General features: G+C 47.7%; 3 protein-coding genes across 3 annotated transcripts; 2 read left to right on the top strand and 1 right to left on the bottom strand.

Annotated features, from left to right (window-relative positions):
* On the bottom strand, positions 1 to 1,853 carry LOC126539410 (nucleoredoxin-like protein 2). The gene is made up of 2 exons (XM_055075319.2): positions 1,567 to 1,853; positions 1 to 145 (listed from the first exon to the last, which is right to left on the bottom strand). The coding sequence occupies exons 1-2, from the start codon at positions 1,851 to 1,853 to the stop codon at positions 1 to 3; spliced, it is 432 nt and encodes a 143-aa protein (XP_054931294.1).
* Positions 1,854 to 3,687: 1,834 nt separating this feature from the next.
* On the top strand, positions 3,688 to 10,255 carry LOC129386914 (uncharacterized). Its single transcript, XM_055075320.1, has 4 exons — positions 3,688 to 3,857; positions 5,161 to 5,307; positions 9,214 to 9,246; positions 10,054 to 10,255. Exons 1-4 carry the CDS (start codon positions 3,688 to 3,690, stop codon positions 10,253 to 10,255), a joined length of 552 nt encoding a protein of 183 aa, XP_054931295.1.
* A 437-nt stretch (positions 10,256 to 10,692) lies between these two features.
* On the top strand, positions 10,693 to 17,029 carry LOC126539413 (uncharacterized). Its single transcript, XM_050186237.3, has 4 exons — positions 10,693 to 10,849; positions 11,952 to 11,978; positions 14,056 to 14,163; positions 15,508 to 17,029. The coding sequence occupies exons 1-4, from the start codon at positions 10,804 to 10,806 to the stop codon at positions 15,936 to 15,938; spliced, it is 612 nt and encodes a 203-aa protein (XP_050042194.1). The 5' UTR covers positions 10,693 to 10,803; the 3' UTR covers positions 15,939 to 17,029.
* Positions 17,030 to 17,102: the final 73 nt, after the last annotated feature.

Genomic DNA, 17,102 nt, shown 5'->3' on the forward strand with positions numbered 1-17,102 from the left:
TTACGAGAAGGCTAGCCAATCGAGAAATGCCTGGTGTCCCTTGGTTGTGACGTCAAGACGTGCATCAGGATTGACCACGCTGCCATCTTTCTTGATGACGACCAGAGCTGGAATGCCGGTGACGCCGTACTTGACGAACAGCTCCCTTAATTTACGAAGACGAACGAAAAAAAAAGGGAAACTGAGGATGAAGCTTCGATTGGGATCACCCTACTTCAACTGAATGTGAACTACAAGGACAAACGTAATTTAGGTTCTCGAAACTATAGTAATTATCATTTCTAGGCTTAAAAAATCAAGGAAGACATGCAACAGCCAATTTGCGGCTAAGCAACTAGGTAATTAAAACAGATATCGTATATTTCGATATCGTCAATATTTTATGTATAAGAATATATACATAAAATTCATGTGTGTGCGTAGATGACAGCCGACAAACTGACGATTTCGTAAATGTTCCCCTCTACTAGCCAATGGCTATGCGGCCACAGTTTTTTTTTTCTTTGCGTACTTCTGTCATTATCATTGAGTGCCATAATAAAATTAAATGGTTTTTGACGTATGGTGTAGCGCAAGAACCCGGAGCAGTCACTGATGCAAAACGGAATAAACGAAGAAAGAATTCACTTTCTGATCTGCCAGGAGCCAAGCATTCCCGCGACCGTCGATAACCTTTAATCTTGTTCCCAGTAGCTTAAATTATGCGAAACATATTTTCGAAATTGTTCCCCTCACTAAACGGAATTTATGCGGAAGGAATGCCCTTGAGCGTCCGCCCTTTCTTCAGTCGAGCTTCTTGTTACTGCCCCTCTATATCACTCTTAACATCATTCTACAAAAGTTTCACTAAGTGGAACAATAACTGGAAATGTCTTCCAAAGCGGAACAATTTTCAAATGCTTTCCACTTGTATGACGCATTTCACCTAATTGTTATTATTTCCTATTAGCGTGTTCCTCTAAGTGAAACACACTTGCAAAAATGTTCAACTTGCTTAGGGGAACTGACGTGGAATCATACTAATAGTGATGTATGCAAGGGATATGCGGTAGGCCTGATCCTTCCAGTGGTATCAAGAGTGGGGAACATATCTGCTTTGACTATATCCGAACCTTTTGCCTTGAGTCCATTTCGTTGGGAGTGTGCAAGCCGATCGTTCGCCAACGTTATGACGAATTCGCAAAGTATATGGTAATAAAAGGCATGCGTGCAAATAGACACACAAGTGAAACTAACAGGACAACATAACCGCGGACTATCCACTGAAAGATTGCATAGTGACGAAAAAAGCAGGAAGGTCCTATTTCAAGGCAACTGATTCTTGGCCCAGTTGGTATTTGATGAAACAAATATTTGCAAGGAGGAGGACACACGTAAATGAAGGACACATTGACGACGACACGACCACCCACGCAGTCGTCATTGTGTCTTCCTTATTCACCGTGTCCTCGTTGCGGCAAACAAGTTTTTGAGCAGGGCTTTGCGTGTGTTGGTGTCTGCAAGCCAGCCTCTAAGTGCCGCGATTCCTTGCCAACTTGCAACAGCGTAAGAGTATACCATACTCACTGACGGAGGGGATCCCCGTACTTGACGGCGTACCAGTTGGCGTGGCTCTGACGCATGTACCGCAGCATGGCGAAGATGGAGCGGTCCGACGAGACAAACACGACCTCGACCTTGTGGTTTTTGGTCTGCCTGTAAGCATCGGCCAGGACTGGCGTGAACATGCGGCACGCGGGACACCAGCCGGCCGAGAAGTACAGCGCCAGCACCCCGGTCTCGCTGAGCACGTCGTCGGCCGCGTGTAGGCTGCCGTCCTTGCGAAGCAGCGTCTTGCCCCGGAACAGCTCCATCAGAATTGTCCTGCGGGCGATGCGATTCCTTTCATCTGATGTTCTGTACGCGCTTGGCACCAGTATTCTTGAACAACATGCACGCAAGCTGGTTAAGCTCCCGAATACACGTTTTAACGAAGACATGTTCTTGAAGCCATAGTGTGAAGTCTCAAGTAATATGGGACTCCCTATTCACTGTAACTGATGGCTCATGACGCCACCCTTCAAAGAATTGTCGGCGACACCGCTCACGTTACTAAATAATGGAAGCAGACTAAACATCCGCGATGCAACCCAGAGACCCAAATGTGCGTTCAACTCGATAAACTTCTTACCTAATGCAAGTTCCCGGAAAAGTCGGACAAAGGCAAAGCTTGCTTGCTCCTCTACTTCTTCTCCCTCACAAACATCGCCGGCGCATGCGAGACTATTCGCCGCACAGCGTAGAATACCCGACCCCACTGGCACAAGCAACAATGAATGAATAAATAAGATGTCTGTCGAAGTCAGCGATACCTTTCTTTTGCAACGTACCGCATATCCCCTTCATATCCCTGGCTCATTAAACCTTATGGGCACATCAGCCCACACGCTAAGTGGCAATCTCGCTGCCAACAACACTGCCGAATGATGCCACAACACAGAATATAATCTTTTAATCACAGCTGCCCCAGTTCAAACTGTGTAGCAACACCATTATATTGAGTATCCTGGCTCCCACTTCGTTGCAGTGGCCATGTATTCATAAAGCAGCCGAGGCCGACGCGGCTTAGTGTCTTTTGCGGATGGGGTTCCATCGCTTTAATATGTCCACTAAAAACGTTACTTAAAAGAAAACACGGGTTCCGATTATGTACAGGGTGCATCTACACTGATATGAAAAGCTCTCAACAAAATGGTGGACAGCTCGGTTTGGTTTGGTTTGGTTTGGAGCCTGTAGATATAGCACAACCCACTACGGGGGATTGGCCATGAATCGGGCGGCAGTGGGTTCGGGGTTCAGCTCGGGGGCAGAATGACAGCGTCCTTTTCGTCGTCGTCTTCCCAGCAACGGCTCTTTCCTGTAGCGTTCAGTGGACGCGTAGCAACACCTAAGGCTTTGTGCCCCATTTGTCGCTTTGGCACATTCATTCCGGGGGATTGATCAAGGATGGACACATACCATTACTATATACGCAGTGTCAAACTTGCCTGTTCGGGCGCATACCCAGTGACGAATACCCAGACTATCTATAGACCAGCAGAGCAAGCAGCATGTTCTATGTACAGCACATACCCAGTGGGCCTTGTTGTCTGCTCGGCAATACAGCTGCGAGCATATATACAGTGGCCCAAGCTAGTCGACAACTTCAACTTGGGTCACTGGGTAGGTCACTGTTTATTGTGCGAGATCTCCCGAGAGTCTAAAAGGCTGAAGTAACTAAGCAAGGCTACCGCTTCAAAACAACTGTTTGCGCAAGGGATGGTTCCATGTCCTGGACAGGGTATGGGGGTTGCAGGGTGGGGCTATGGAAGCGGTTGGGCTATAGGTGCCGAGGTCCGGTCCGTGCAGCAATCCATACTGATAACAAACGGCGTTTCTGTGTTTCGAGAGGCAGATGAAGCGGTAGGATATGTAGAAGATACAAGTATTCGCAGCAGAATTCCTGGGCAAGTCACATTCAAATTCTTAAAAAAAAAAACGACATGGAATGTTCTGCCACCTGCGTGTCATGGAATATATTTCTCGTGATCACAAGGCTGTTGGCAAAGAGATGAAGAAGAAGAGGGTGCCCCAGCGTGGGTATGAGCCATAACATGAGGCCATCATCATCATCATCAGCCCTGACGGCTTTGAGCCAAGGTTCTTATAATGATACCCGCTCACTGCCGTCAGCGTCAACCGGACGCCACCAAGTGGGCCGTGGAAGCGCCATATGTCAGCAGTCCCAGCTACCCAGCTGCCATATGGCAACAACGTCCGGCATACCCTCTTGTGACGCAGCCGCGTCCACTGGTACCTACGCCGAGGACACGCGCACGGTGAGCCTCGACTTCACCGCGCGCTTAATTCGTTCCACATCGGTTCCTGCTGTAGCGAGAATCCGAGCATTTCTTGTTGGGTTCATTATCGAGCCAAGGTTGGCTGCCCCACAGTACGCAGGAGTTCCAGAAGAGCTGTAGCACAGTGGCGCCTGGTCTCGCGTCGAGATAGCCCAAGCTTTTTCCTGTATGCATCGCACGTCGTACAGTAACGCGTAACCACGAAGACAGTGCAACGCGCTGGGAAGACGCTAAAGCATCGGGTTTGCTTTTGGCCGGGTCTGGAACCTTGTTACAACAGTTCCCCAAAGTAAGGAGAACATATTTAGATGGATGTCCCAGTTACTAGGTTGAACCTGCGTGCAACTAGAATGTCCGTATCTGTGGCATAGCACTTCGACATATTGTCAAGGTTGAGGCCAAGCTGAGTGTCAGGCCTTGCGTTGAACAGTACTTTAAAGCTCTCCTCTCGAGGGCGAGCATTAGGGTTTTATTCGCACGTTCAAAACTTAACTGTAACCCACTTTTTGGTTAGTTCCGCATAAAAAACAAGGCTCGTTAAACTATTCTGTTGGACGCGCAGTAAAAATGAGCTGAAAGAAATAAAAAGCAAAACCTTAGGATCGATTTAAGAGCAGTAGAGATAAAGAGAGTTGCGGCTTGTATGCTTCTGGCTGTTTATGGGAGTAACGCCAACATGGGTCATTAGGTATGCGCCGACTGATGTCTTGGCGAACAGACAACATATGGCACAGGGTATGTGCCATTCATTTGGTATGCGCCCGAATAGACAACTTGCTGCTGGCTAGTGTGCAGCTCAGTAGACAGCTTGGTTCACTTGGTTGGGCCACCGTGTATGTGTCAGTGTGAAAGTTTCCTGAAAAGACAGCTTTGACACTGTGTATCTGATAGTGGCATGTGGCTATTATTCGCCAATCTCCCAGAGTGGATTTCTCATGATGATTATGCGTCTTCCCATGGAGAACTCTCTCAGGGCTCTGGAAGCCCGTCAACGATGCCTTTCGGGGGCGGAACGTCGTCGTTATGCTGTCACGAAGGATACATACCGCGAAGGGCATGTGCGGCGAAGAGCGGTACAACAGAGCAAGCTATCACTCACAAAAATTATCAATTCGACATTGGTACTCCCTGATTATTTTTCCCCCTTCACATCAATGGACAGAACTGAGTCACACGAGACGCGTACACCGATGTGTACGCCATGACAAAAGTGGTTATTTAGTTTTACAAGCGCTGAAAATTATCTCGGCAATCACACAGCCCTCTGGTTTTCGCGGTGCAGGTACCCGCTACGCCTTGCTCCACCTGCTCGTCACAACCCAGTCGCCATCTCTCCCCTCGTGTCACCGAATAAGCCGGGAACACTGCTGGATCCATCTATTGCGTACCCTTGCGGCAGCTATGACGCCTACCTGGAGGCGAAGATGAGGTGTGTACGCGTCATTTTAGGCGTGCCACTCACTCACGCTTATGATTGGTTGCCTAATGATAAGCTTCCTGTTAATGCAAAATATTAGGGTAACTTACGTTTACGCAAGAACTCGTTGCCGTGACTCATGTAGCCACACTATAATATTTACTGTGGCCTCAAAGGTGTCTGGCTGTGGTTTCTGTGGTTTTGCTTGTGTTAACCTGACAAAGTACACGTATCATATGACGCTTTTGAGGGGTATAAGTACGGCTGTGAAAACCGGTAATAACTACGTTGTTTGACGTAAGCGCTGTGTGCCGTCTAGTTTGCGGTCTATTTCCGTGTCACGTCTACGCTATTGACACGTGTACTTGTCTCTATCGGGCGACAAGTTTTGCCGCCGAACAAATGTTATCGCACAGCGCGGGACGCGCCTGTATGTATCCGAAGTTTCTGGAAAGTTATCGATGCTTCTACCCGCTGTCTGTTGTCGCCGAACGTTGTGTTATCTGATTTCATCGCTTGACACGAATGGTGTAGAACATTTTAGAAGGCATGCGGGACCCAACGTTTAATCTGGAACATTCGATGATTGCTGTATAAAAGCCGACGCGCTTGACCCGCTGATCAGATTTTCGACGATCGCCGACTGTGTTCGCCGCTTTCGTTGTGCTATAAGTGTAGCCTGTTTTGTGGGCACAGGTTCGCCCAATAAAAGCTAGTTTTGTATTCCACCGTACTGCTTCTTTCTTCACCGTCACTACCACGTGACATCTGGTGGAGGTGCTTTTGGTCCATGTACCGGACGCCCCCGACAAGCCGTGATCCAAGCCCGGACCGTAAAGAGAGCACCAACGTAGTCACGGACCATCGAGTAAGCCGTCGTCTACAACAGCTGCCCCCGGAACACGGACTTCTACCTGAGAAGACCAAGAAGATCGTGGCCAAGACAACCCCAATGGCTGCCCCAGCGACCCCCGTTGTCCTGCAACAACCTCGGGACCCACCGACCTTCCATGGAGCAGCAACTGAAGACCCGGAATCCTGGCTGGAGACGTACGAGCGAATCGCGACTTTCAACAACTGGGACTCCGACGACAAATTGCGGCATGTATACTTCGCCCTAGAAGACGCCGCGAGAACGTGGTTCGAGAACAGGGAGTCGACATTGACAACATGGGACCTGTTCCGTACCGGCTTCCTGCGCACCTTTACAAGCGTCGTGCGCAAGGAAAGGGCCGAAGCTATGCTGGACGCCCGAGTGCAGCTACCTAACGAGAACGTCGCCATATTCACGGAAGAAATGAACCGCCTGTTCCGCCACGCCGACCCGGATATGGCCGAGGAAAAGAAAGTACGCCTACTCATGCGTGGTGTGAAGGAAGAACTTTTCGGCGCAATGGTACGAAGCCCACCGACGACCGTAGCAGAGTTCCTTCGCGAGGCCACCGGCATTGAGAAGACACTCGAAATGCGGAACCGGCAATTCAACCGCCGCACAAGCTCTACCCACTACGCAGGAATTCAATCACTGGCCACGGAAGATCTGCGCGAGACCATCAGGGCCATTGTGCGCGAAGAACTGCGCAAGGTCTTGCCTTCGTCGCAGCCTCAAGTGGCCTCTATCGCCGACATCGTGAAGGAAGAGGTGCACCGATCCCTTGGAGTTCCTGAGGTGCAACCAGAACCACCGCAGCCGGAAGCCGTCCTGGTCCAGAGAAAAGATGGACATGAACACGTGATAGCTTACGCTAGCCGGTCGTTGTCAAAAGCGGAAGGCAATTATTCTACAACCGAAAAGGAATGCCTCGCCATCGTTTGGGCTACAGCGAAATTTCGCCCTTACCTATATGGCAGGCCATTCAAAGTCGTCAGCGACCATCACGCCTTGTGTTGGCTAGCGAATTTAAAGGATCCCTCAGGACGGCTGGCCCGGTGGAGCCTCAGACTACAAGAATACGACATCACTGTAACATACAAGTCCGGACGAAAACACTCAGACGCCGATTGCCTATCACGCGCCCCCATTGACCCGCCGCCGCAAGATGACGAGGATGACGACGCCTTCCTTGGAATAATAAGCGCGGAAGACTTCGCTGAACAACAACGAGCGGACCCGGAACTTAAAGGCCTCGTCGATTATTTGGAAGGGCACACCGACGTTGTCCCCAGGGCATTTAAGCGCGGATTATCTTCCTTCACGCTTCAAGACAGTCTACTCGTGAAGAAGAACTTCTCGCCAGTCCGCGCCAATTACCTTCTTGTTGTCCCGTCAGGACTTCGTCCAGAAGTATTGCATGCCCTACATGACGATCCGACCGCTGGACACCTCGGATTTTCCCGGACACTATCGAGGATACAAGAAAAGTATTATTGGCCGCGCCTGACCGCCGACGTCACCCGTTATGTCAGAACATGCCGAGACTGTCAGCGACGCAAGACACCGCCGACAAGGCCAGCCGGATTACTACAGCCAATCGAGCCTCCTTGCCGACCATTCCAGCAGATCGGGATGGACTTGCTGGGACCCTTTCCGACGTCAATAACCGGAAATAAGTGGATCGTCGTGGCGACGGACTACCTCACCCGCTTCGCTGAAACAAAAGCACTGCCGAAAGGTAGCGCAGCCGAAGTGGCGAAATTCTTTGTCGAGAACATCCTGCTGCGACATGGCGCCCCAGAAGTCCTCATCACCGACCGAGGAACGGCCTTTACAGCGGAGCTCACCCAAGCCATTCTGAAATACAGTCAGACAAGGCACAGGAGGACAACGGCTTACCACCCGCAGACGAATGGTCTTACGGAGCGGCTGAATAAGACCCTCGCCGACATGCTAGCGATGTACGTCGACGTCGAACACAAGACCTGGGATGCCGTCCTGCCGTACGTAACATTCGCTTATAACACGGCGGTGCAAGAAACAACACAGATCACGCCGTTCAAGTTGGTTTACGGCAGGGACCCGACGACGACGCTCGACGCCATGCTGCCGCACGTAACGGACGAAGAGAATCTTGACGTCGCTGCCTATCTCCAGCGCGCCGAAGAAGCCCGACAGCTCGCCCGCCTGCGAATCAAGAACCAGCAGAGGACCGACAGCCGACACTACAATCTCCGACGACGCTTCGTCGAGTACCAGCCCGGCGACCGTGTTTGGGTATGGACCCCGATACGCCGACGGGGACTGAGTGAGAAACTATTGCGACGCTATTTCGGACCCTACAAGGTCATCCGACGTATTGGCGCACTGGACTATGAGGTCGTGCCAGACGGCATTTCGCATTCACAGCGACGTCGCGCACGACCTGAAGTGGTCCACGTGGTGCGTCTGAAACCATTTTACGGACGCTAACGAACTTTCCTTATTTTGCTTTATTCTTTGCTATGAGTGCTTACTTATTACTTTGATTTGTTTGCAGCATCGGGTCGATGCTTTTTAAGAGGGGGGTATTGACACGTGTACTTGTCTCTATCGGGCGACAAGTTTTGCCGCCGAACAAATGTTATCGCACAGCGCGGGACGCGCCTGTATGTATCCGAAGTTTCTGGAAAGTTATCGATGCTTCTACCCGCTGTCTGTTGTCGCCGAACGTTGTGTTATCTGATTTCATCGCTTGACACGAATGGTGTAGAACATTTTAGAAGGCATGCGGGACCCAACGTTTAATCTGGAACATTCGATGATTGCTGTATAAAAGCCGACGCGCTTGACCCGCTGATCAGATTTTCGACGATCGCCGACTGTGTTCGCCGCTTTCGTTGTGCTATAAGTGTAGCCTGTTTTGTGGGCACAGGTTCGCCCAATAAAAGCTAGTTTTGTATTCCACCGTACTGCTTCTTTCTTCACCGTCACTACCACGTGACACTATAAACAAATAAGAAGACTAACATCGAATTTGTTGTCTGTCCTTTCTCACTTTGCAGGCGACAACACAAGAAGAAGGGAGACGATTATGAGTACGTGTTAGCTTTGGTTTGCCTTCTCTCTACTCATTCGCCTTCTCTCCCCGAGTCACAAGTAGTAACTTCCACGCAAATGACAGGTGACGGACGAACATTTTGAAAAGCAGTTAGTGTAAGGGCTGCAGACTACTGAGTGAAAGAGTCGGGCCAACTCGTTTTATTTACTACCTTTGTGCCATGGTAATAAAGGTTGTGAGGAAAGTAACGTATGTAATGTAAAGTAACGTAACGTATGTATGTAAAGTAAAGTAATGAATACAGTTTAGTAACTGCTCAATTACTTTCGCGTGACAGCACGATCAATTACAATTTTGAATGAAGTAATCGCAACGAGCTCGATTTTTCTGCAAGGTGTGCAAGAATATATACGTATATACCTTTGGTACAGATGATTTTCTTTCGATAGTTAAAATTTTCTATATTAGTGTCTGAAGTTAGTTTTTTCCTAATTGTGATATACCAATCAGCATTTATATACTGTCACTGCCACTCCTATTCTTTTATACATATCCTATCTGGAGATTCCAACTCAGTCGCTCACTACAATATCTCCCCCTGTTTGTTACGTTTTGCAACTCTCTAAATTAAATAAGAAAATATCGCTCGATTCAATTTGCGTTGTCTATGTAAGTTAGTTGACTAAAGAACGTTTACTATGTACTTACACACCGGTTATATTCGAAACATCGAAGTAAATCAGGCGTAAGTGGCATGTGGGATTCTTTTCCTCGTGATCGCGTTGAATTTGTGCTGATCGTGAGAGACGGCGCGTGCTGACCGCGACGGGTGGTGCCCACGCAGGTCCACGGACACCTCGTCCCTCGCCAGCCCAGAGGAACGAGAACGCAAACAGCGATCGCGCAGCTACTTCTACAAGGGTCTCAAGCTGCCCAGCGGTCGCCTGGTGGACATCCGATACCGGAACAAATACATTCGGTACTTAGCGAATTCGGTACTTAGGACAGTTGGTTCGTCGGTGCAGGTCCAACAAGCGCGTACCTAAAGACTGGAAGAGAGAATGTCAGACTCGCCACTGTTGCATAGTGGCTACGGCGTTGCGCTTCTGAGCTTGAGGTCATGGGCTCGATTCCTGCCGCGGCGGCCGCACTTCGATGGAGAGGGGGGCGCGAAATCCCAAAAAACTCGCGTACCTAGATTTAGGCACGTGTTAAAGAAGTGCAGCTGGTCAAAATTAACCTGCAGTCCCCCTGCAGCGTGACTTATAATCAGATCGTGGTCTTGTCACGTAAGAACGCATAGTTTTCCACATAGGGAACACGAATTGGTTCCAATTCATGACTGTGAGACTAGTATGGATGTATTTGTATGTATATGCCCTCCAGTAGACGCGCCAAGAAGTTAAGGCACGCAATAACACACGACAAGAGTGTGGTTCTTCGTATCGCATTTCAGCCCAGTGTACAACAGGTCGATTGTGTCAATTACCGACTCGACCAAAGTACGCGAATCACGAAGTCTTTCCTTCTCAGCAAATGGGCGAGGAAGGAGGCCAGCGGTGACGCGTGCCTCATCTGCTGCATTCTGGTCTTGATGCTCCTTCTGCTGGCAATGCTGTACGCCTACGCATCAAACCAGAGTAAGTCGATATAAGCAGCCCTATCACGTCACTCGTCAACACCTGCTTGTCATTTTCGCCGAGCAGCATGTTTTTTTTTTGTGCGACAGCAGCGAGTGCCTTTTATCGCATGTGACTTTTAAACACATCTATTTAAACACATCTCGCAGAAATAGCTGTGTTCTGCAGGTTCAGGCGCTGCATTCCCTAAACCTCCAGAAAATCTGGCAGCGTTATCACATTCAATCTCTCTAAGTTTCTGCATGTCGTCATTAACTCTGTCTCTGGATTTTGCCAATGCAAACATACCATATTTGCTGAAGAACATTGCACTCATATTTCTCATGATTTGAACATGATGCCATTTCTTGCTGACACCAACGCGTCAAAATCGTTTTACTTTTTTACGTGCAATCAAGCACTGGAATTCAGTGTGCTGTACTGTTAATTTCCTCTCAATAAATTAGCTTTTGTTGCCATCAGAGAGTACTTGTCGAACATATAATTTGCTTTATGTGAATTAGGTTTTCCTTTACATTTTTGTGTTCGTTTGTCTATGTTAGCTGCTTCAGTTATTTGATCGTGTTTGCCTTGTTTATGCTAATTTAAGGTTTTATTTTCCTCACTCCTGCTATAGCCCAATAACAGGACTGCAGGATAAATAAATAAATAAATCTAGGTCACGTCAAATTATTTTTTCATTTACTTCATTTATGTCCTCTTTCACCTAGCAGATGCATTATTTAGCGGTTGGACTTAAAGACGTGAAAAACGATCAGATAATTACATGAAAGTTAGAAAGAGGAATGTAACAATAATACAGGGTTGCTACAGTTACGACGTTACAACAGTTAGAACGAATATAAAGATATGCAATAAAAGTGCAAATACATTGAGCCTTCACAACACGTTGAGCAAAGGCTGTGTAGAGTCGACAACTTCCTGCAACGCAACCTACGAGCCTCTACAATAAATTGCCGCAAGTAAATAGCTCGCCGGTAAGCATTCCTGCAATCACAAATAATGGAGCATGAGCCAGCCACGGAAAATAAGCCTTGTATTAAACAAAAATGAGCTCTTTGCAGCAGCGTAATCATTTATTTCCACAATTCTTTCTTTGCAGAATGGTTCTTCAGCGCAATAGGCATGTGTAAGTATGACATCACTTGTGCTCGAACACGGAATCACTCCCTTTATTCAATACCCGCGCGAGTATTATAATTTCTACACGCTGATGGAATGAATACGCTTGTTTAAATCGAAATACTCAAGAATTTGACGCTCGATTTCTTCGAATATCTGAGTGGGGCCGAACGTACGAGATTACCACAATTACTGGAGACTGGTTACGTAGAGATGAAGGATGCATTTGCTGCTTAAAATTCCCGTCGTATAAGGCAACCAGGAATTGAAAATTTTTAAAATTTTTGACAAGTACTGCTTCGGCGAGCGGGCGTCCATCGAAGCAGATCGGATTGCCAGACTTGGCTAGCGATGTGCGTGTAAGCCTGCCAACTTTCTTCTCGACAAGAAAAATTGTGTACACTGTTTTCTCTTTCCTTTCTTTCACTGTGTCGGCTATAACTATACGCCCGTTGGCAAATAATGATCAGATGGAAGTCAGCACGGTGTTGGTTTCTTCTATGTCCGTCTCTCGTTGTACGCGCTGTTATTAGGTCATCGTGAGTGACCAGCTATCCCAAATTCTGCCCTAGCAAGAATGCTGCAGGCCGATGTGCCTCGTCTTATTCTGCAGTGACCATTATTATCTTTGACGTAGTGGGAGGATGAGATCATTACGGTGAAGCCACGCAGACCTATACAGGCCGACGCCGCAAACGGTGCTCAGAATGTCTCATAAAGCGATTGCTACAGAATGCCGGTGCGACACGATAAGAAGATTCTTCCTTCTCATCGACAAGGTTGCGGAATGTTTGTTTTATTGTCGCAGTGGTTCTCCTTGCTGCTCATGATGCACTCTGCACTCTGTCGTCATACTCTGCACTGAATTTGTTGAGATTTATTGAATTAAAGAAAAGTTCAAATCCACCGACTGTAGAAGTAGAGTGGTTTGTTACAGTAAAAAAAAAATTGTGCAGATCTACCGACTGTAGAAGTAGATTGTTTATATGCGCCAACAGTATTATTATGTTGGAAACCACTGAATACATGAATACTGGGGCATCAAGTTTACAACTCTGTAAACCGGAAACAAAATATGACAGAATTCCGTCAACTTCGACTACGGTGAGCCATGTAAAGCGAACAACATCGATATATTTCACATTGCTGTCAACTATGCCACTGATTCGCGAGATATTACTTTTTAGAAACCCTCGTGAAAGCCCAAACAATTTCATGCAAGCTCTAAACTTACATACTTATCCGCTTAACATCCTCTAATACGTGCAGTGTACAGAACTGCGATATATATTTCTCGCGCAGGGTTACGGATTCGTAAACTTCTTGTTTCGAGTTTTTTAAGTACTTTACGATTTGTGGCAATTACTATAAAAGCTACGAGACCTACATTAATATTTTGGGATCGTATTAAAAAAAAAGAAACTCTCACGCTGTAATTGTTCGTAAGAGGGAATTGCAGCCAATCCGAATGACGGACATATTATTAGGGATGACGCCCAGCCATAGGAAAGAAGCGCTTGCGAACTAGGAGCTTTGTGCATTCGCCTTCGGGTTCCTACAGTCGGTAAAATTCTGCAGTCTCTCTTAAATGCAGCGAATTTCATTCTTTGATTGACCAGTTGTACAACGACGCTAATTCTGAGTTTGACATGCCCTTGAATGGGGGAAATAGCATCTGGCTTCCTCTTAACGCGGGAACGATATTTATTCTATAGGCTAGTAACATTTTGATTGAATCACGTGCAAATCTATGGCAGTGAACAAGTGCTAGCCGTCTTATTAACACACGCATATGCCGTATCAATAGGAATGTTGCCGGCAAAGTGCCAATATACATACATAAATTTAGCATTAATGCAGGTTTTCTGGCAACATTCACAAAGCTTTTCGATGATAAGTGACCTTTACCATTGGCTGGGCGCCTTCACTAATGAGACGTCCACCATTGTGATTGGCTGAAATTGGCTCTTACGAACAATTCTAGTGAAACAGCTTCTTGTTTTTTGGGGAAGAACAACGTTACGAAGGGAAAGGACGACGCTGTGCTCCACTCGCCGCTTCCTTTTCTCCTTTTTTGCCCGCAGTTAAGCCGAAGACGACGTCGTTGATGCCACTCCGCCGTAGGTTCGTCGAAAGCACCATTCCCTTCACGGACACTGCCGAGGCCACTGGTGAATCTCTCACCGTCGAAGGTTGGCCAAGCTTATTCATTTGATTCGAATCCAGTCCGCGTGGCTGCAGTAAAAACAAACCTACAGGGATTCTGTAATATTGTTATTTGGATACTCTCTACGCATCCCAATTTTATAAAGGTGCACAGTTTCGATTTCTAAGGGTAACTGGCGCTCTTCGCTCTGAATAATGGCGGCATTCAGGCCATTTGTGGTGTGACTGTGTGAATCTGTGAATCTGTGTGATGCGTGTGCGAGTGAAAAAGTCGCACTTTCGCCCTAATGCCGAAGCATCTATTGCGATAGCAAATTAGTACACAGCTATACGAAGTAAAGATAGTAGTTTTATCGGCTGTATAAACTTGGAAACATTCGATTATTAAATGAATGCGCAAGCATGGTGTCAGCGCACACTGGCCAACATGAACACATCAACACTGGACGAGCGCGGACACTCGCTGTCAAAACGCTGGTATAAGCAAGCACGGCAGCAGCAGCGAGCGAAGTGACCTCCATGCGGTCTATCGCTTCAACGCAAGGGCGCCGACAACACAGCGCGCACAGAGGTATCAGCCGTCTGCAGATAACTTCCAGGATACGGCGCGAGTGACCGGGGACGGGCGTGCAAAGTACGCACTTGTTGGCAGAGTCGAAGCTGCTCCCCGCCCTCCCTTCCGTGCTGCCTCCCCGATTGTCAGTTTCCCTTGCGATGTAAGTTGACCTACCCCATTGTCAGCCCCGATTGTCAGTATCCCTTGAGCCCGGTCGCCAAACGCGCAGTTACTGCCGCAGCAGTAAGTCTAGTAAGTTTCAGTTCTACTTCTGCTAACTTTAGGCCGGGCAAAAAATGTGCAATCGTAATACGAATAGAACCGGTTACTTTTAAGTTGCGAAAAATATGCGAATATTGCGAAGGCTACCATGTTTAGAGTGCACGGCATAACCCAAAGGGCGCATTCGTATTGGGCTACAACTTCGCCAACACTGTCAGCAACTGCATAAGAAAACGCTGTCGGTGACCCTGTCACAATGGACGACCAACAAATGTTGGCCGACGTGTTCTCAAATAATGCCCAAGACTTACTGGCCAAGTGAGTGCTTGGCGAATGCACACCCATGTATATTGGACAACACGCCCTGAGGCAGTTCCTTGTCCCACTTAAAGTAGTGTGCCTTGATTGTTTTATCATACCTTTATCTATTGATTTTTCTTCATAATTTAGTCTTCATTGTACTGCAGGAACTACGCAGCACAACAGCGAGTAGTCTTAATTTATCGCAACGCAGTTTCCTGCGATTTAAAAAAGAGCAGAGACTTCTTTACACTTGATGTGTTTTGAAAAAAGGTCACACTTATCCGTGCAGGCTCTACAGAGACTGTGTCAACTACCTCAACTGAAATGAGCGTCGACTCTAGTTATCATACCTCGGTGAACGATGTCGCCGCTCAAGACTTTCTGCTGAGGTTACGCGCAGCGAAAACAGAAGAATCTGGGAGCTTTAAAAAAGCATCGACACCACAGAGAACTAGTCGCACTCGGGCTAATAAGATCCACAGAGAGCATGCCAAAGGTGTTTCAACCCTACAGGAAGGTCTGGCTACCGCAGCACCTCACCATGACAACAGCGAAATGACATCGACACTGACAGCGTACCGCAATCTACGCACCTCAAGTCCGGCCGCTTCGTCCGCAAGCAAAACCAGAACGAGTGTGACCAGCATGCTCGCCGGAAACTCTTCGGACCCTTCAGACAACACGACCAGCGCGCCCAGGCAGCCGCACTTCGCCTATTGAACAACTTTTTTTTGTTGTGACGTCGATTGATCAACTTCCGACACCTCTGAACGAAGACCGACCAGTTTTTCTACGGGACCTCCAGGAATCGAGCGCGCAAACGCACACACGAAAGTGTGGTCGTCGCTACGTTGCTCGTGCATGGTTATTCTTTCTTGAAGCCTTCCCATACACTCAAGACTCTGAACGTCGCTAAGGCGAAGACGGTCACAGCAGCCTTACCTAACGTAACGCGCGGACGTAATGCATAAATAGGAGCAGTCATCGAGGTGTACCGTTTCATCCATTCAGCACGGTTATCGACAGCGCTCCAGCTCGCAGCAAGCCCGTCAAAGCGCAGGCGTTTGTTGCATCAGTACTTCGTGAACACTTCCGTGATTCGATTGTTGTTTGCATGTTTCTTGCCGGCATATGATGGAGCTAATCATGTCCAACGACATAGGCGAGTGATTTCAGTGCTCAAATACCTATAGTGTAATGGCTTACGGTGACCCGTTACTCAGTGTGAGTTGGCCCGTTTGATTGAAAAAAAAAAAGAAAAAAATAACTAGATCTACGTATTTAAGTGTCGGAACGTATTCATTCCTTGAAACAAAACAATTTTTAAGCACTCTTTTCACAAGTGCGAAAAACAAGGTGAAGCGTTTTCTTACTTACAACCTTGCTAGGTAGGGTTCACTAGACCTATTTAACCAATAAAAGAAGGAGACCGCTATGCGACAAGAACAGTTACACAAACTGTAGACTGCGGTGTCAGAGCAAAAGTCAGCCAATGATTAACGTAGTACTGAATATTTCCTTGCAATCATGCATGGGTTACGTATTGCAACTGGCAAAAAAAGAAAAGTTGCAGCTATACGAAGTAAGGATGGTAGTTTTTTCGGCCGTATAAACTTGTTGCTAACTAACCAAAATAAGCTAGTTGTCACACACGCACAAGCAAACATGAACACATCTTGCTCGATGACCACGCACACTCGCTGTCCAAACGCTGGAGAGAGACAGCGCGGCAGAAGCAGCGAGCGAATTGACCTTCGTGCTGCCTCTCGCTTCAACGCGAACTCAGCGGCGACAACAGAGCGCACACGAAGTTTGTGCCCTCGGTGCACCTAGACACTGTACTCATCGCAGATGAGTACAGGGCGAAGTCATCGCACATGAGTC

This window comes from Dermacentor andersoni, chromosome 11, assembly GCF_023375885.2.
Source record: "Dermacentor andersoni chromosome 11, qqDerAnde1_hic_scaffold, whole genome shotgun sequence".
In the NCBI taxonomy this organism is placed as follows: domain Eukaryota; kingdom Metazoa; phylum Arthropoda; class Arachnida; order Ixodida; family Ixodidae; genus Dermacentor; species Dermacentor andersoni.